Source organism: Bombyx mandarina, chromosome 08 (assembly GCF_030267445.1).
Source record: "Bombyx mandarina strain Sakado chromosome 08, ASM3026744v2".
NCBI classification, from domain to species: Eukaryota; Metazoa; Arthropoda; class Insecta; order Lepidoptera; family Bombycidae; genus Bombyx; species Bombyx mandarina.
The window spans coordinates 10216138-10236215 of record NC_143215.1 but is presented as its reverse complement, the minus strand read 5'-3'; the positions used below and the strand labels follow the sequence as shown (position 1 = coordinate 10236215).

General features: G+C 34.8%; 2 protein-coding genes across 7 annotated transcripts in view; one reads left to right on the top strand and one right to left on the bottom strand.

The window, feature by feature from the left end:
- The window catches only part of Atg1 (serine/threonine-protein kinase unc-51-like protein Atg1), a 44894-nt gene that overhangs the window by 16375 nt on the left and 8441 nt on the right, over positions 1 to 20078 (bottom strand). For 4 of the 6 annotated variants that reach the window (XM_028177503.2, XM_089729490.1, XM_028177506.2 and 1 more), the window contains exons 3-6: positions 4283 to 4499; positions 3137 to 3210; positions 2809 to 2969; positions 1334 to 1470 (exon numbers count right to left, since the gene is read on the bottom strand). In XM_028177503.2, the coding sequence (XP_028033304.2) occupies positions 1334 to 1470; positions 2809 to 2969; positions 3137 to 3210; positions 4283 to 4499 (589 nt within the window). Of the gene's footprint in view, positions 1 to 456; positions 553 to 1333; positions 1471 to 2808; positions 2970 to 3136; positions 3211 to 4282; positions 4500 to 20078 lie in introns of all 6 variants that reach the window. The other 2 variants (XM_028177502.2, XM_028177504.2) reach the window with 1 other exon arrangement.
- Positions 5652 to 8880, top strand: LOC114245360 (uncharacterized). The gene is made up of 4 exons (XM_028177507.2): positions 5652 to 5902; positions 6386 to 6839; positions 7121 to 7258; positions 7727 to 8880. Exons 1-4 carry the CDS (start codon positions 5856 to 5858, stop codon positions 8396 to 8398), a joined length of 1311 nt encoding a protein of 436 aa, XP_028033308.2. The 5' UTR covers positions 5652 to 5855; the 3' UTR covers positions 8399 to 8880.

The following is a 20078-nucleotide window of genomic DNA, read 5'->3' as shown; positions in this document are numbered from 1 at the left end:
TAAAACATTTAGGTCAGAAAGATCAGTAGTCGTTGACGTCTAAAGAAGCCCAGCCTGCTTAGTTTGGATAAAATACAACATATTTCACATATCAAATTAGCACAATTTCTTTTCAAAGAGTAACTTTTGACATGCAACTTCTGAGTATCCAATGGGTTTTATAGCGATCTCAAACGAAAAGTGCACAGCACTACAGTCTAAACAATAAGCCGCGAAAGAATGAACGAATAAAACGTTACCCAAAAAAAGTAATGGATGCAGTCCTAAAAATTTTTGAACTACACGAGTTATTTATACGTTCGGAAATTAAAGATAACTAACTATTAATCAGTTTGCAGCGTGTATATAATACACCGTTATTGATACATGCTAATATTCAGTCATTACGCAGGGAGAAAAACCAAACACCCCAATCCCATGCAACATGAAAAAAAAAAGCGGAGTTAAAATCAGTACCCTGGCTCTCCCACGACTCCTGTAGGTAACAACAGTTAGTATCGGGTCGACTCTCGAGATTGCTCTCCAATATAACGGGAAGATCCGAATCTAAACCTGAACAACACACAACAGCTGTGTTACGCAGTATTATTGTTAAAAAAATTACGTGTTACAAAGAAACGTAGTTCAAAAACTCATGGACCTCTGATTTATATGGAGAGTTATTCTTGATATTAATATAAATTTAGTTAGGTTATGAAATTATTTTATAGTGTATGTATGAATTTTGGCGTGTTAAGAGCGTTTAAAAGTGCGGATGAAATTAACCATCATAGTGACTAAAAAGAGTGGTTTTGTACAGAAACATGAGAAGCGTGTGAATAGTGTGAATATTATTAACAAATCGGGTCCTACTATGAGTTTGATTGCTGGTTATTTTTCAAAGTAAAACAAAAAAAAAAACATTGTGAGAAGTACGTGTGGGAGAAGGTGAAGTTTTTTAAAATGAGGTATATAATGAATAAGTAATTAAGGTTTCGGAAAATTTGATCAACATTTTATGGTAGCATCCATCTTGTTTTAAGAAAATACTAAAATACATGTCTACTACTAATATATAAAATAATAATATAATTTACTGAAATATAATATAAAAACTATAATATGCTATACCTAGTATCAAATATTTCCAACTAACGTTTACTTAAAATAAAAAAAATAAAAAAATCACATTATATTTAACTACCTATCTCGCAATTCACCAACGATATTGTGAGAATTGAAATGAAAAATAAGTTTACGTAATGTAAGTAGATTGTGAAGAATATCAAACAGCATTCATGCCTAAAAGTAGTATTACATGTAGAATGGAGGTCTCTGAAGCAGCTCTACTTACTGGGGACGTTTGTGTTGCGCGATCGTTGAAGAAAGGGATGATTGAAGAACATTTCGAATGACATGCGTTCTCGAGGGTTTCGTCGAAGTAGACCAATCAATAAGCTGCACAGTTCTGGACTCGTTCCTGGTGGGATTCTTAAAGAAAATATCAACATTTAAGTATTTATTAGTTATGTCTTAAACATTAAAACTAATCGTTAAGTTGCGTTTTTATTTATTTATGTAATTACAACTAATGCTAATTTAGTGTACATATGTTTATACTTATGCTTAAATTTAGCAAAGCAATCATAAGAACCTTAGCGGGTAAATTGTAATGTATTTTAATAGTTTAACGTTGTTTGCACTGCACGCAATGTAAGAAGCATTGACACATGGGGTCAATGACCTGATGACCCGGAAGCGTTTTTTTCCCCTACCAATTTGCTGGTAGCCTCAGGCACTATTCCAGCTACGCGCCGACGGGTGGGTGAGCTCACGGGCTCAACCTGCGAGAATTTGCTAACATTATCCCTAGCAAGAGCAGTACAGTACCAGATCGGAATCCCGATCCACTGAGAAGATCCGGCGAGAAACTCAGTGGATTCCGGGAGCATCTCTACGTGTAGCAAGTGCTTTTACATTGCAGGTCCATGAAATATGAAGTTACTAATTACTTTTTATTCTTCGCTCCACATCATCATGATGCGGTTCATTATACAGAGTACTTATAAATTATATATATTCTCAAAAAAAAGTGAAATGATTTTCCAAAATAATATCTAAGTTCCAAGGGCATTTAATTTCCTAAATAATAACTATATTTAGGACAGTGACTTATATTACAACGCAAATAGATTAAAATTTAAACCTTGAAACTATTCTTTCAACTGAGAAAAAATTAATGACCTCACAAAAAAACGTAGCAACAAAGTTTAAATGAAACTTATCTTAAAACTTTTTTAAGTGTTTATAATTTTGACACAAAATATATTGTGTTCATTGCTGGGTCAATAAGATAGACGGAATGCAATTTAAGTAAAATAACGCGATGGAGGCGGTGCAACTTTAGCAATGTTGAAACAGGAATTACAGTGTTTATTTGTAAGAATTTAAGTCAAAAGTTCTACCATCAGTTTCATTTTAGAAAACGATTCCCTTATAGGGGAGTATTATTATTTACATTTCTTTTTAAGCCCATCAGTCGCTTGTTTGGTGTGCATTTTTTTAAAAAGGGCTGATCGTTACGATTTTAACGGATATTTTTCCTAATCATAAAACAGAGTTTGATGAAAATATAATACATATTTTATTTACTAAAATTTATGTAGAACCCTCATAACGAACAAGTTTTCTTAAATTTAAGATTTTAAACGATTTATTAGGGAAGCTTAATTAAAATAAATCATAGGCCGAAATAATTTTAGTATACCACAAATAGATAAAGGAAACGTTACGTAGTGAGTTTTTTTAATTATACTTAGAAACATTTACTTGGGCTGAAGATCGACGCTATTTTCATAGAAAGCTTTCAGTTCGTGTGGCGTGGTGGCTTGGAAGGGAGCCTTCCCGGTAAGGCACTGGTAGACTATTGTGCCGAGGCTCCACAGGTCTGCTTTGGCGTCGTATTTCAGGGACATTATGACTTCTGGAGCCTGAAAATTAAAATGAGATTTCTTTAAAGAATATAATTTAGCAGCACAAAACCGATATTGAATCGAGGCACGTCGTAACCTTGTTCAAACGTAACTAGCATTTACTTGAAGATAAAATGTTACGGTACGACTATTAACTATCGTATTAAGCTGAACGAGTTATTTACCATGTACATTGGGGAGCCGCAGAGCGTAACGGCCATATTTCCTTCTTCCAGGAACCTTGCGAATCCGAAGTCAGCTGTATTGATTTACAAACAAATCACAATCAGTGTTACGTATTGTATAAAAGTAAATAAATTATTCTATTATTAAATTAAATGTGGATATAATAGTGAATACTATTAAGATGATTTTTTTTATAACGTTATATGAATCAGTAGAATATTAGAGTCAGAATCAAGACATAAATATAAGCTGTATGTAAGTTACAACTTAATTTCACCTTTTAATTCTAAGTGAGCCGAGAACTAGTCTGCCCATCGACGCCAATAAAAAAAAAACCTCATTGAGCGCGAACAAACCAACTTGCATATATTATTTTTTGTTTATGTTTGGTTTTAATATTCAAAGAAAACGAGGTATTCATTTTCCTTTATCTGCACAAATTTCAAGTATTACCAGTATCTTAATTCTGATAATGCTGATAGCGCGAGATCTAGTCTAGGTCATAAATAATGTCGTAACTGAAATGAGTCAGATTTGCGAAGATAACACCGATATTTTCGAATGTTTTACCGGATATGATAACACCGAACTCCCTTACGGCCAACAAACTTCATCATAAAATTACTAAGTTTTAAAATTGATTTGTGTTTTATAAGAATAAATTTAACAAATAATCTGGAAAACCTTTACTATCTGTCGATAAAATAGTGCAGAACTATACAAATATTACTATGCAAATTAATATTTTTATATAAATATTTTTCTGTATGTTTATTTATCAATATTGTGTCCCTGGGTGGTTTCGATTTATATCAAATATATATTTTTTCCTTTTTTTTTGGACAGAATACCGCCGCCCGATTCCGTGAGCTCTTCAAAAGAAAAATACCTTTTTTTTAGTGAGCTGTATGTAGATGTGTTAATATTTATTAGTATAATTTGTATGCTAATTTTTACTTATAAATATATTCTAGATCCTAATTTTGATTGTTGCCATGTACCCATAAATTGAGGAACATTTACATTTTAATATCATCAACGAGATGTTAGTTTAAAGTATGCATTAGTCGAATTCGGTCTTTTACGCTTCGAACGACGTCAAAATTGGACGGTTGTTTGAGTAGTAGAAAGTGTGATTTGCTTACCAATTTTGAGTGTAATATCTGATGGGTGTGGAGTACGAGGCGGTAGGATAGAATGAGTGAGGAGTATGTTTTGCGGCTTCAAGTCACGGTGGACGATGCCCTTCGCGTGGATGGCGCTCATCGCTTCTGCAAGCTGCGCTAAGAACAACTGGATCGTGGTCTCGCTGAGCAGCCGGTTCGTTTGAAGATAATCCGCTAGGTCGCCTCCATTGCAGTACTAAAACAAAATTATCATCTAGATTTAATAGTCTGTCGCAGGACGGAACTTACAACTGTTAACGATAATGTGAATTAGATAATTACACACAGTCTTGATTACGTAAACTTGTTGTGTAAAATCATTATTTTGTCATTAATTGTTTTGTGAATAGATAAAACTAGACATTTGTTGTAGATAGCATCATCTTCCCAAATTCGTATTTCTGTAGAAATTTTATTTAATGTGTGACAACGATCGTATTCGTTGCTGAACATTGTGTTGTAGTATTCGGTGTCTATGGATGTTTTTTAAATATTACTTCTTCTTCTTTCTGATTACCCTCTGCTGAGATATAGGGCTTGAATCAAATTCATCCATTTGCATCGATCTTGAGCAGTCCGTTCTACCTCCTCCTACGTCATACGTTCTACTGAGTATATCTATACTAATATTATAAAGCTTAAGAGTTTGTTTGTTTGAACGCGCTAATCTCAGGAACTACCGGTCCGGTTTAAAAAATTCTTTCAGAGTTAGATAGCTCATTTTTTGAGGAAGGCTATAGGCTATATAACATCACGGTAAGGCCGATACAAGTGGAGCACCAATAAATAATGTTTCAAAATAGGGTTTTAAATAGCTCCTTAACATTCTATAATTCAAAAATATTTTCACTTTCTACGTAAATGAAGTGGGGGTAAAATTTAGCGTTATGCCAAAGTAACTATTACACGGGGACGGACTCGCAGGCAAAAGCTAGTTACAGTATAAAATTAATCATGTTTCAGTGACGTCTGTGATAAGTAATGATACCAAATAGAGCTTAGTCAGGACTCTAAGAAATTTTAATTTGATACAATAAATTCGAACTGACAAGTTCAAAGTTATCGACGTCACTTTGATGATTATGTTCTTTTATTGTATTTACATCTGTTGTGTCAAACTTCAAGCGTAAATTATTACTAAGCATAATATCGTGTCAAATAAAACACCGTTACTTTGTTTGATCACGGACATTTGATACGATTCGGTAATATCAGAAAGACATAACGTGTTTCTCTGTTTTGTAGTTAAAGACTTTTGCAACCGTGTAACAAGTTCAAAGACACGTGTATGTTAGTTTAATCGATTTTAGTAGTGAGCGCCACTGAAAATCAACTGCCCAATATTTTCCCATTTCTGCAGAATGTAGTTATCGGGTTTGATTCGCGATAAGCTTACCATGCCGCAGGTAATCTTATCATTGAGTGATAATAGTTATAAGTGTCAGTGAGTTATGCGCTGTACGCTACGTTGGTACTCGCGCGGGGACAGGTAACACAACAACTCCTGAACTCAATCGGCAGGTCGCATCAGTGATCGCGTTAGTGAGTGACCATGACGCTCAAACACCTCTGCCTGTTGTTGCTGATCACACTAGTCACGTAAGTATTTTTTAATTCATTTCGTGATTTGATTTCATGCACGTTCCGGTTTACATATCGTGAATAATTTTCGTCAAATTGTATTGTACTTTGGTTTATCTGAACCTTTCGTATCATTTTGGTACATTTGAATCTTTATGTGTCAAGGCTTCTCAAGCACAATAAGTGTCTGGAGTTATATAATTAGTGAAAACATTGTTACATTTAAATTGTGCATATAATATTAAACGTTCTTTGTTGTTTTGAGTATTTGTATTGATATATGCTAAATTATTTATTTTCGGAAATGATCATTCAAATAGCCGATTTCACTTATTTAAAATTAATATGTTCGTCTCCATCGCGCCCTTCTAGTACTTATCGTGAATATTATCTGTTACTTATTTGTAGCAATTTTGCGTCACGTCATGATAAACCTACAGATATGTTCGATAAGTCACATGCTACTACATATTTGTAAGTAATTTCTTTTTTTTTTTTCAGTTGTGAAGCTGGGATAAAATCCGACGAAACGCCTATTCCAGTTGAAACAGATAATCAATTTCCACCTGAAACTAATTCCGAACTAGACGGAAGTATTCTAGATGGCAGCGGTGGAGGTCCTATCGAAGAACCAATAGAAGTTACTACCCTATCTTCTGCTCCATTACTCGAAGATGTTCAGTTGACAGCTAATGCCGAAGAAACTGCGACACAGTCCGGTGATTCAACATGCCCAAAACCGTGCGTATGCCACACTGAGGGCGATTCGAGCAATTTCGTAGTAGACTGTTCAGGATATGGGCTCACTGAATTCCCAACTCCTTTAGACGTACGAACTACGATACTAAACTTACAAAACAACAAACTGACTGGGATACCGAAGGATGTAGCTTCCCTCAAAAATTTGAAAGTTTTAAATGCTAATAAAAACTCTATCATGGGCTTGGATTTAGGCGTAAGTGTTTATTTATTTTTACTTCGTTTCATAGGTATATTTTAGAACTTTCTTCTTGGCTTTAAAACATAATAAGATTACTTATTAAGCCAGCATTGCGAGCTCGCAATGCTCCCTAACATGAAACTAAGTTAGGAATTACGAAGTTGGTAAAAAGGTAAAATGTTGAAAATGTTAATAATTCTCCGAAAACATCCGTTGTTATAATATATCGAAATTTTTAAATATACTCGAACTTGTTTTTAAGGTTGTTTAAACAGATCATTTATAACACGTTTCAGTCAGTCAGCGAGCTGCCTGGTTTAACGGTCTTAAAACTAGGAAACAACAGATTAATTGAATACCCACAAGATTTGAAAAACGGATTTTCACTAACAAAATTGGAAGAGCTGGATTTAGGCGGCAATGATATCAGGACAGTGAGTATTTGTTTTTTTCTTTGCATGACAAATGGAAATTCTAAGTAGAATATATCATAATGAACAAATTTCATTTAAACATTGTAATTCTACAACTTTTTCTAAATTGTCATCTTCCTTTTGCGATAATAGCTAAATGTTTCAGTGGTTAAAAATAATTTGCAAATAAAATATAAATTACATTGCATTTAATTAAAAATAACATATGTTATGGTAATGTCTTAAACTACTAAGCGTCGTTTACCCATCTATTGCAATAGAAAATTCTGTGTTATGGGTTGCAGAAAAATAGGACGAGTACAGCCGGACTTTTGGAGTCTGGGTGTACTTTTTCACCACACCCATAACAAATAAGCTGATTCCGTCAGGGAATCGAAACGATTCACCTTCGTACCGTAAACATAACTAACCATCAATACCACAAGACGATCAAACAAAATGATTTAAATAAATTGTTTTGCGTTTCAGGCTCTCACTACAGATTTGTTCTCGAATTTTAAAGGCCTTCGTAAGTTGACTTTACCCTCTGCTGCGTCATCTTTAAATGAAGAATTATGTAACTCTTTTAAAGGCACCTTAGAAAGCGTCTGCACAGAATCATGCAAAGAACATTTATTTGAATGCCCAGATGCACGACGACCATTGGAAGGCGAAGGTTGGCTAGACGCTATTTCACCTGGCACTATTGCTCTTACATCAATATATGCAGACGAATCTCATTCTGCAATCAAGCCTGAGGTAGCTAAAACTGCACAAGCAGACACTAAGCAAACAGAAACACAAAAGAACACAGAACCTTTACAAAATAGTCAGGTGTCATTGAGAACGGCTATTAACAGTGCACCTATTGCAACAGGTCAAACAACTGTAGAGTCTAATAAAGAGAAGGATACGGATGTTAAGGTAGCCGTAGGAGCAACTACTGCGGAAACTAAGTCTGGAGGAGTAGATAAATCAATCATTGGGATGATTGTAGCTGGTATGGTGGTAATAGTAGCAGGCATTACAATCAAAAAGAATTGGAGTTCCATCAGAAACAGATTCAGTTCATCACCAAGAGCAGCAAATGAACGTTCAGCTACAACTGCTAATGGAACCACTCCAGAAGAAGTGCCTCTGCAAGAAAAGTCACCTGTTTAAACATTGCTTTTAAGAATGTTTCGTGTGTAGGTATTTGTACCGCAGTAAAGGTATTTAATTTCATAAAATAGAAACTTAAGCGGACAACTTGCTCTTAATGAATTGGTTCCAGGTGCCGTTAATGTGGTTAAAGTCAATTTGTAGTGTGAATGGTAATTTCGATCTGAGTGTTTTCAGTTTATTTATTTGTGAATACTTTCCATTTAAAGTATGTATGAACAGATACATACTTTATTCTATAATAAAAAATACAAAAAACACGCGTGTCAGGTAAACAGAAAGATAATTATAATCGAAAATATAAGTTAAGACGCTTTAGTTTAAGGTTTTGAATTTACAGTTTAAATTCAATATTTATCAAGCTATACTGTATATAGATATATTATTTTCTATATTGTAATCTTTAGTAGATACTTTAGATTGTAATATTTTTTATTTTGACATTAATAAGGTGCTATCCCGTAATAAAGATTTATTTTGTATAGATGTACTTTTATTTATTCTATTATTTAGATACATACGTTTTCTAGTCCGCAGAAATATGTTTTTCTTTTATTGCCCTTATAGGCAGACGAGCATGCGGCTCACGGACTTCAGCAATGCCAAGGGGCAGAGCCAGGCCGCTGAATACGGTTAAAACGACGAGCTGATGGCTCACCTGATGTTTTCACTCTTAGACATCAAAACGCGAATACCGGCACGTACCTTGTGACATGAAACCGAAGTTTCAGAGGTAAATTGTAATTGTATAAAGGCTTTCTCAACTCTTCATACGGGAACACATAACTGCTTTGCGGCAGATATAAGTATAATGCTAGTACTGATCCGTACGGGTTTAAACAGTCATTACCAATCAATATGTATTAACATTAGAACATGTTCGTCACAATTACCACGGACTTGCTGAGTTTTTAAGACGCTGTTATTAGTTTGATAGGTAAGCGTGTATTTATGTACGTTTGTTTGTACGTAAAGGAATTTTTGAATATAATTTTCAACAACTTCAAGATGTCCGATTAACTTGAAAATTTGCACACACATCAAGAACTGATGAATATACTATGTATCAACCAGTATCAACAAGTTAAAAAATAATGATATTAATTGTTGTTAGTTCGGTTTGCTATTTAAGCTTGTTTTATTTTATTCTATAATACATATGACTTCAGAAACATTTTTTAGTAAATATGAGAAAAATAAATGGCACTAAACCGTTAAGCAATATATGATACGATGATATTTTAAAGCAATTGGAGGCAATTCTATTGAGGTGCACGACAATATTGATAAGTTTTATTTAAAAATATACTGTTTAAGCCCCAGTTTGCCTGGGTTAGCAGAATTTTATAGAAAAAAATGAGAAAAGGGGAGAAAGTCCAAATCAAGATTCGTAAATCACGATAATTTCGACACTCCGCTTCAAACGTTATGATTTATTTTCGTTCGCTTTATAATAATTATTAAAACAAACAAACTTTACCGGGTACATTTTGTTTGTGTGTTGTCACGCGAGTACATAGTGTCAACCAACGACCGCCTTCTGATTAATGGTACGTGCGATACGTACAAGTGTGTGCGTAAATTAAGTGCACTGCCCTCGTTTTGCATTTAGACTTCTGAAATGGCCCCGCGTTTATTTTGCAACCGAATTAGCAGAAATGAATTGAAATGAATCGTTTATAGGACACCGAAACGGATCGGCAGATGGCGAAGAAAATTAAATATTAACATAGTTATTGACTCTTTTTTTTGGTTTATTTCTCATTTACTTTAGACTTATGTTTATACTACTGGTGGGAGGACCTCTTGTGAGTCCGCACGGGTATGGTATCACCACCCTGCTATTTCTGCCGTGGAGCAGCAATGCGTTTCGGTTTTGAAGGATGGGACAGCCGTTGTAACTATACTGAGACTTTAGAACTGATATCTCGAGGTGGGTGGCGGCATTTACATTATAGATGTCTATGGGCTCCAGTAACCACTTAATATCAGGCGGGCTGTGAGCTAGTCCACCCATCTATGCAATAAAAAAAAATGTTATGTTAGTTTGGTTAGTGAAAATATTTTGCATTATGTTTACGTTTACTGTGTCGTGATAAATGATATAAAATGTTTTAAATGAAACTTTAAATACTGCGATTTCGTCATAACACATTATACCTATGTCATGTCCAAACATGATTAGTACGAACAAAGAGTTGAATGTAAATAGTAAACAAAGAAACCGTTGGAAATAGTTACGAGTTAGATAGTGCTTGAAGCTACTCTGATTGATACAAGACCTTGTATTTTTACTAAAACCGATAAGATAAGTTAATTGGGGTAGAATCCTTTCAATAACGATAAACCGTTAACCTGTAAGTAAATTTCTTGATGCACTTAGGTTTATTGTAAATTTAACATAAACTAGTGGTCCCCTGGTAGTCGAGATTCGACTATAATTAATTGAAATTATAAGTTTGTATTGTGATTCTATTGTCAATGACTATTTTACTTCTATAATCACAGATTTCACCAAGACTACACTTTAGACAAATATTAATAAAGACAAACAATATTAATCTATTGTCAATTTAACCACAGACTAAACAATAAGAAATGTTTGACAATAAACAAATATTATGCATGCGTGTGTGTCAAATACATGGTAGCGTGTGTAATGTTTTTTTTATTGATTTAATCTTACTGGTGGTAGGACCTCTTGGGAGTCCGCACGGGTAGGTACCACCACCCCGCCTATTTCCGTCGTGAAGCAGCAATGCGTTTCGGTTCGAAGGGTGGGGTAGCCGTTGTAACTATACTTGAGACCTTAGAACTTGTATCTCGAGGTGGGTGACGCATTTACGTTGTAGATGTCTATGGGCTCCAGTAACCACTTAGCACCAGGTGGGCTATGAGCTCGTCCATCCATCTAAGCAATAAAAAATATGTATATTTAGGCATAATTAAAAAAAAAAAATTAGCATCCTGCACCCCTTCCCTATATTATCTATAAGTGTGGGAAATTTCACACTCCTCTGTTCGCGCAATTTTTGTAAAAAGGGGTACAAAGTTTTTGCTTTACGTATTAATATATAGATTACTTTTCAACCTAACTGTTTTTGAAAGAATAAGTGAGTGGCTCAGGATTAAAGCCCAGATGTTAATAATAATCTGTCCGATGGTAAAACGGCATGTTCGAGATGCTGCTACTACTTCCACAAACATTTAGCAGTAGTAGTAGATTAGTATTTACTTTAACTTGTTTACCTACACACTAACCTTCTCCTATTACCATTTATGGGTTGATATATATGACGTCATACGTTCCAGTTTGCTGGACAGCTGTTATACAACACAATTCAGACTTCAATTTCATGTCTCAAGTGAGCGCCGTATTCTCTATGTTTTGTGTAGGCAGCGGCTTGACTCTGCCCCTGGCATTGCTGAAGTCCATGGGCGACGGTAACCACTCACCATCAGGTGGGCCGTATGCTCGTATGCCTACAAGGGCAATAAAAAAAAACAAAAAAAAAGGCTCCGGCAAATCTTAATTAAATAAATAATCATTACTTTCTTACGGAAACAAAGAACTTAGCACAAAGGTGCGACCGTTGAAAATAAATTACAGTTCACACGCGGTAGAATTTAATTCATCAAAACTCAAAAATATTCTGTCTCATTCACGCACAGGCTAAATTCTATAGTTAGTCTTTTTTTAATGTCGTTTTTTGAGTGATATTTTCGTTTCTCCGAATTTCAAATCAGAACGCTGCTAAAGATGCTTTCACTTCAGAAACAATCTCAAGAATACCTTTAATATGAAGTGCGAAATCCTAATTAGGAAATTAAGTAAATAACAAATATACAAAGTAAGGTGGAGTATTAATAATGTATTAGGAAACTATCTACGAACCGAACTTCAGTCACAAAATAACCTATACAATGTCTACAAAAAAACGATCGAACAATCGTAACGTGAGTCATCGTTGTAGGTTTAAACACATTTATTTATTTAAACTACAATAACTTTTGAATTAAGCTGTACCAATATATAGGTTTGCCGCATTTGTGAGCAAATCGTGGAAACTAGAACGAATCGTGCGCTTGGAAAAATACATATTTGAAATAAATAAATTTACGAAAAACGAAACCAGGAAAAAACTTACTTAAAGAAGAAGTCAAACAACAATAACCGAAAGATTTGAAAAGCTTGTACATTTTTTTAATCTATATCATTTATTTGGCCAATTTATGAAACTAGCAAGAAACCTCGATATAAAGAGGAATAATAGCATGAGTCATATTATATAAAAAGAATGATTTTAAACTCAACAGGATTTAATTTGTGTTGTGTGTTGTATTGTTTGTGTTCGTATATTATGGTAGTTACATACTGCTGTGCGAAAGAAAATGTTGCTTGCTGTTTTAAAAAGAATATGATCATAATTCAAAGTTGACTAAACTTAATGTTATTAACACGCTTTTATTAGCTTGACCTGGATGGATCTATCTATCTAACGGAACGTTTCAACGTAATTTTCAAACACTACAAAACGTACTGTAGAGCAAGAGCCCGCGACAGCCAGACCTTCGTTATTCTATAAAAGCTGAAAGTTTCTCTGTGTATGTCTCCAACACAGGTAAGAACGACCCGCGATTATAGAGTTTCGATTGTGGTTACTTGGGCAGGTAACAGGCAGTAAAGGTATATAAAATAGTACCTTAAATTCGTTAAAGTATAAAGGTTTTTTTTTAAATATTTACTCCAGAATATCTTTAGAAATCACGATATCCGTTGCCGGACACTTTTTCCAGTTGTTACCCCCTGCCAGACACCCCTAAACCTTAATAAATTTTAATTATACTTTCGTTATACTATAAAAGCTAAATTTTATATATGTTACTTAGGGACTTATAAAAATATGTTACCCCAATAGCCGGACAGTTTTAATGGTTCTTACATCTTGCCAGACACATTGAGAGCCCGCTGTAGGTGCGAGCGCGAGGTAGCAACTGTTCAAGCGGGTGTGAGCGAGATAGAGTGCTCAGTCTATTGTGATCTTTTACTGCATATCAGCTGTCGTTTATAGGATTTATCCGTTCTAAGCAGTGATATCGAGGCGCTACTCGGCATGGGAAGCTCTGTCATTCTGGCGGGCGACCTAAATTGTAAACACATCAGGTGGAACTCACACACCACAACCCCTAATGGCAGGCGGCTCGACGCGTTAGTCGATGATCTCGCCTTCGATATCATCGCTCCGCTAACCCCGACTCACTACCCGCTAAATATCGCGCATCGCCGATAAATATCGGGCCTCGAATCGATCCGCAAACACATGAAGTCATTGTCGGAACGTTACTTCGACAAGGCTATGCGTCATGATAATCGCCTTATCGTTGCCGCCGCTGACTACTCCCCGAATCCTGATCATGCAGGAGTCAGTCACCGTCGACGCCCTAGACACGTCCTTACGGATCCATCAGATCCAATAACGCCTTCTTCTCTAAATAATTAGACGCCTTCAGCTCTAACACTAGGAGCAGGCTTAGGTACCCCGGTAACCGTACTCGTCGAACTCGACAAAGAGTTCGCCGTGCAATCTAACCCATGCATCAGCCCGCTGAGTTTCTCGCCGGATTTTCTCAGTGGGTCGCGATTCCGATCCGGTAGTAGATTCATTCGCGAAGCAATTGCTCTTGAGTTGTTAGGTCTCCTTCGGAGGCGCTCGGGCAGTTGTTAGCAAATCCCACCCCTCCTGGCTGAGCCTTTGCTCGCCCACCTGTCCTGGTGAAGCTGGAAAGGCCTCCGGACAACCAGTAATCTTTCAATCATAAAAAAAAGGCTTTATCCTGCGTTCTTCAGGAAAGGAAAATTAAAACCATACAAAACATTTAAAAAATATCCAGAGTACCAGGAAGCTTTCAAAAATTTCCGTAACAGCGAATCAATTGAAAATTTAGATCAACAACAAAACATCTATAATAGAGGTCTATATGCAATGCTTACAATGTCCGTAATGTAATTGATATTGATGCTGCTCGACTTCAATTATTCATCGACTCTTATACAGTCTCTAATGTAAACGAAGCTTTTGACCGAAAGAAATTGCGAAATTTTGACGTTAGCAATCTACCACCTTGTAAAAGCGAGCTATTGCAGCAATTTTTGCGATCAAATTCTGTATATACCATTTGGAATAATGCTCATCTAAAAAATCCAACCTCATATGGAACCGGATAATGATGGCAGGGTATTGAAAGATGACAAACACCAAGATCTACTACCGAGTTATGTTAGGGATTCGCTCAAAACTCAATCAGGTATGTAATTATTATGACAAATTATTGTACATATTTTTTTTATTATTCAAATTGTATAATTTTTCTTAATTTTTTACAGAAACTGATGAATAAGGCGATATTGATATCGCCTTATTCATCAGTTCAATATCGACGACAATGAGGAATATTATAAGAACGACTAAATATTTTTCTTTGACATGTAATATTTTGTTTGTACTTTATAATATTGAAATAACATTTTTTATTTTCTATAATATTGCTATGAACGTAATAAAATAATTTTTTTATTGGATATCTTAAAAGATCACAATAGACTAAGCACTCTATCTCGCTCACGCCCGCTTGAACTGTTGCTACCTCGCGCTCGCACCTACAGCGGGCTCTCAATGTGTCTGGCAAGATGTAAGAACCATTAAAACTGTCCGGCTATTGGGGTAACATATTTTTATAAGTCCCTAAGTAACATATATAAAATTTAGCTTTTATAGTATAACGAAAGTATAATTAAAATTTATTAAAGTTTAGGGGTGTCTGGCAGGGGGTAACAACTGGAAAAAGTGTCCGGCAACGGATATCATGATTTCTAAAGATATTCTGGAGTAAATATTAAAAAAAGAAACCTTTATACTTTAACGAATTTAAGGTACTATTTTATATACCTTTACTGCCTGTTACCTGCCCAAGTAACCACAATCGAAACTCTATAATCGCGGGTCGTTCTTACCTGTGTTGGAGACATACACAGAGAAACTTTCAGCTTTTATAAAATAACGAAGGTCTGGCTGTCGCGGGCTCTTGGGCTATGTTAAGTTTTTGCACTCGTCTAAAAGGACTGATGATAGCACAATAAGATTATTACCATGACCGTAATTTTTAATTCGGTTTGTTACCTATTAAGTCGTGCTTTTTTTAGTTTGTAAACAAATGTTGTAATTCGTTTTTTATTTAATATTTGAAGTATTACACGAATAGAAATAATACGGTCATCATTTGTTTTATTACTTAGATGGCTGGACGAGCTCGCGGTACGGTACCTGTAGTTAAGTGGTTCCCGGAGCCCATAGACCAGAGGTTCCCAAACTTATTTTATCAACTGCCCACTTTGAGAATAAATTATTTTTTAGTGCCCCCATTTATTCACCTACTTAAAAACCACTATCGCGAAAGCTCAGTCGGTCCTCCTAAATGAAATTACAAATCGCTTCCCAAACCTCTACACAACGTCCCCATTTTTTTTCTGGGTCTCTTACCGCCCCCCTTTAGGCCTGCAGCGCCCACAAGGGGGCGTTATCGCCCACTTTGGGAAAGGCTGCCATAGACGAACAACGTGTAACTATACTGAGACCTTAGAACTTATATCTCGAGGTGGGTGGCGCATTTACGTTGTAGATGTCTATGGGCTCCAGTAACCACTTAACACCAGGTGGGCTGTGAGCTCGTCCAACCATATAAGCAATTAAAAAAAAAAAAAACGTAAATGCCACTCAGATTGAGACATCAGTTCTAAGGTCCGAGTTTTTACACTACAACGGCTGCCCCACCAGAAATAGACAGGGTGATGGTATCTATCCGTTCAGACTCAAAATAGTTGAGTTGTTGAAGCAAGAACTCCGAAGAGCTTAGATGAAATGAGATCAGTGATTTAAACCGAGTCACGCGATCAAGCAGTTTATATCCATTACATAATATATATAACCATTTTTTTAAATCTTATGTTTTAAATATTCTCGAATATGAAACATTTCAATGCGTGTATAATTTGAGTATCCAGATAACAAACACATGTGCATAATAAAATACATGTTGTTTAATCTTACATTGTATACTTTACAATATTCTGAAATAAATAAAGTTTAACAAAAAATTGCTGTTATTTGAGTATATTGCCGTTACTGATGTTAGCTCTTATTTCTGCGTATTTCTATTATATAATCGCAATAATAATAAATACTCTCGATTCCCACGATGAACTATAAACATTATTGTCCCATAGCACAGTTACCATTTTTATTGAAGATCGGTAGACTAAATCAATAAATCAAACGTGATGTTCGATTTTTTATACGAAACACTACGTAATATTATGTTTTAGGATTATTATTCAGTATTCTAAAGCAATGCGTAGGTTCGAGATAACGTAGTTTGAATGCTTATATGACGAGAACGCAAGCGAGATCGTCATCGCCGCTCGATCAAGAACAGAAAGCACATTTTATAGTTACTTATGTATTATACTTTTATAGAATTACTAGTTAATCAACACGACATGCAGTAATTGACTTACACTTCATTTTAACTTAGGATATTCCCTAGGATAGGCCCTTAGGATATTCAATTCATCACTTATTTAAAGATACATAATATATTAAAATTATTTTTATCATTTTATTAGATAATATGCGATAATATTGCTCAGATATAGAAAGACGGGCTAATCAAGAATTAAACGTAACATATTTTGCAAGACTATAACATGGCAACTTGATTACATAAATAATTTACAGTGTATTTAATCGCAAAACTATACCTACGTGTTGATAAGGGAACAATCTAATTATAATTAGTTAATGACGTTTATTCAGTACACTAATATAAGAAGAGCGGTGCCAAAGAGACTGTTAATTCAGCTGCCAATTAATAGTTGCTAGAAATTTCAATAATATAGCAGCTAGTGAAGAGCTTTAAAATTAATACACAGACTTGCCATTATTTTAATTTCTTAGTATAAGTTGTATATATCTTTATTGAATAAATTGTATAGGAAAAAACAAAGCCACTAAATGATTCAGCATAATTATAGTATTATGTTACAATATTTTTTATATATAATTACAGTTTGTGGCACAAATGGAACATTGTATGTAGGTATACTCGTAGTAATAGTAATAAGGAGTACGAAGGTCCAATTAGATTTTTATTTAACACTAAATCCTCATCCTCCTCTTTTCAAGTACTTTATGACTTTATTGACTTGATTGGTTACACTTACAATCGTTTTTCTATACAGTAAGTATTTCTATATTATATTTAGTTTGAACATAATATAATCAATTTGATACAGTTATGCAAGCACAAAACGAGAATCGAACGACGCAAAAGCGGTTGATAGTTGATAGCTCTTCCGGGGTTTTTGTGTATGACCAACTTACAAAAAGTTGCCTACTTTATTTTAAAGTATTTTTTTATTGTTCTAAGTGGGTAAACGGACTCACTGTTCAAATATCTACCGATAAACTTGTTTGTCTTCAATTTAAATGAAATGCCTTTCGTATTCTTACCATTTGTCTAATGTAATGAGTTAGTCTTAGGTTTGGTGGTCTGTTACCACAAAATTATTATTATTATTATTTTTATGATTGAATGTTTACTGGTTGCCCGGAGGCCTTTCCAGTTTCACCAGGACAGGTGAGCGAGCAAAGGCTCAGCCAGAAGGGGTGGGATTTGCTAACAGCTGCCCGAGCGCCTCCGAAGGAGACCTAACAACTCAAGAGCAACTGCACAAAATTATATGATTCACGAAACTATCTATACACGTAATTATCTATAATACGAAGTAAAAATAACGTTGCCAATTGTAATTGTTGCCAGATATGTTCTTCGGGTAGCCATGGCGACGAACGTTACTTCAACACGATGCCTCTTCGTGCCAATGAACTTGGGATACCGTTTCGTAACGTTGCCGCGGGCACCTTTTAATTTTACACATTATAAATGTTAACGTGCTCGTACTTTTGACCTTTATCGCAATGTTCACATGTACCTATCGCTCTTGATTTTATTTATGTTCTCCTTCAGTAACATAATTACATTATATACAGAGTTCTTTAAACAATGAAAATTTATTGATACGACATAATTTAATTAATGGATCGACGCGCTTACGTCCCATCGCGTGTTAATTGTGTTTAAGGAGCCCATGAACATCAGAGCGTGATTTCCTCCAGCCATATTGACACATGAGGTCGAAGTCTACGATACACCCGTTCGTACTTAAAATAAGCCTACCAGAGGTAATTTATTATATACTAGCGACCCGCCCTCGCTTCGCTTCGGAAATAGTAATTTATTATTGATTTCTCCACTATGCAATGGATGTTATTATACATATAAACATTTCTCTTCAATCACTCTATCTGTTAAAAAAATCAAAATCCGTTTCGTAGTTTTAAAGATTTAAGCGTATATAGGGATATAGGAACAGAGAAAGCGACTTTGTTTTATACAATGTAGTGATTGTGAAGTAATTTAGTATAGAAATTTATATATTTGATTTTATTACTTATGTTTCTTTAACGTGAAGCTATTCGTGAATACAATCAAAAACGGATCTTCTTAGAAAACCGATGCCTGTCTTCGCTCTTTTTTTAGTAAAATTTTAAATGCTAACCCTATATCTCTCTGTATAACGATATGTATAACGATTTTTTTCATCAAAACAAGTCGTTCGTTTATCTTGAAAATTTGCAAATGTTCAAGGACCTACGATATGAAACAATAATTACTTTGACCGGATAACCAAAATGAAAATATTTTTCATTTTCATTTTAAATTCACTTTACTATTAAAAGGTGTTGTTTTTTAGTTTTGAGTCTTCAATCGTAAATATTCAAAGTAGCCAAACTTTGGAAATTTTAAATGTTTATTTTCTTATTGAAACTCTTTTGTGACTTTAGAACGTTCCCAAAGTCTTTGAAGTTGAATAGTAAAATAACATTGTTTTTAATTTCATTCCGACTGAATAAATTGCTATTATTTACAATGTAATAATGCTAATATTACATGGTTTCATTTTGTTTTTTTAAGTACTTTTATCGTGGCAAATGCAAAAGACAAACACTACAGCATAACAATATGTTATAAATATAATATATATAAACACTATTAATTCCATTACTTTGTTAACAACTGTTGATATATAACTATATTTCACATGTACATCTGGTTCTTGCGTAATGTGTTGTCAATTATAATATCTCTCCATTAGAACTAAATATTAATAACTCTATTATACACGTATAGTTGTAACGTTTTGCGTAGGTAAAAGCATTCGACGGAGTTGGCTTGCCGGTAATTTTGCGCAGCAAATGTATGTACATACAGCCCACCCGCATACGTAATGTATGACGTACCACGAGGCAGTGAAGTGAACGTACTGATATTATACATTATACAATGGTAACACGTGGAAAAATTCGATAGACTTTGTGTCGCCACATTTCTATACTTCATTACTAGGTATTATTGTATACTTCCTATTGTACGTATTATATTATAATTATAAGTACATACTACAATTGCCATAGATTTTCTATTATATAAACCTAAAAAGTTCCATGACGGGGTGCTCTCAGTTCTGATAGATGATAATGACCAGTCCTTTTGCCACCGTTAC

What these genes read in the sequence shown, in the direction of transcription:
- LOC114245360 (XM_028177507.2), top strand. Translation starts at nt 5,856, where the DNA reads ATGACGCTCAAACACCTCTGCCTGTTGTTGCTGATCACACTAGTCAC. An exon ending in TTGCTGATCACACTAGTCAC is followed by an intron (nt 5,903 to 6,385) that starts GTAAGTATTTTT and finishes TTTTTTTTTCAG; the next exon opens with TTGTGAAGCTGGGATAAAAT. An exon ending in TCATGGGCTTGGATTTAGGC is followed by an intron (nt 6,840 to 7,120) that starts GTAAGTGTTTAT and finishes AACACGTTTCAG; the next exon opens with TCAGTCAGCGAGCTGCCTGG.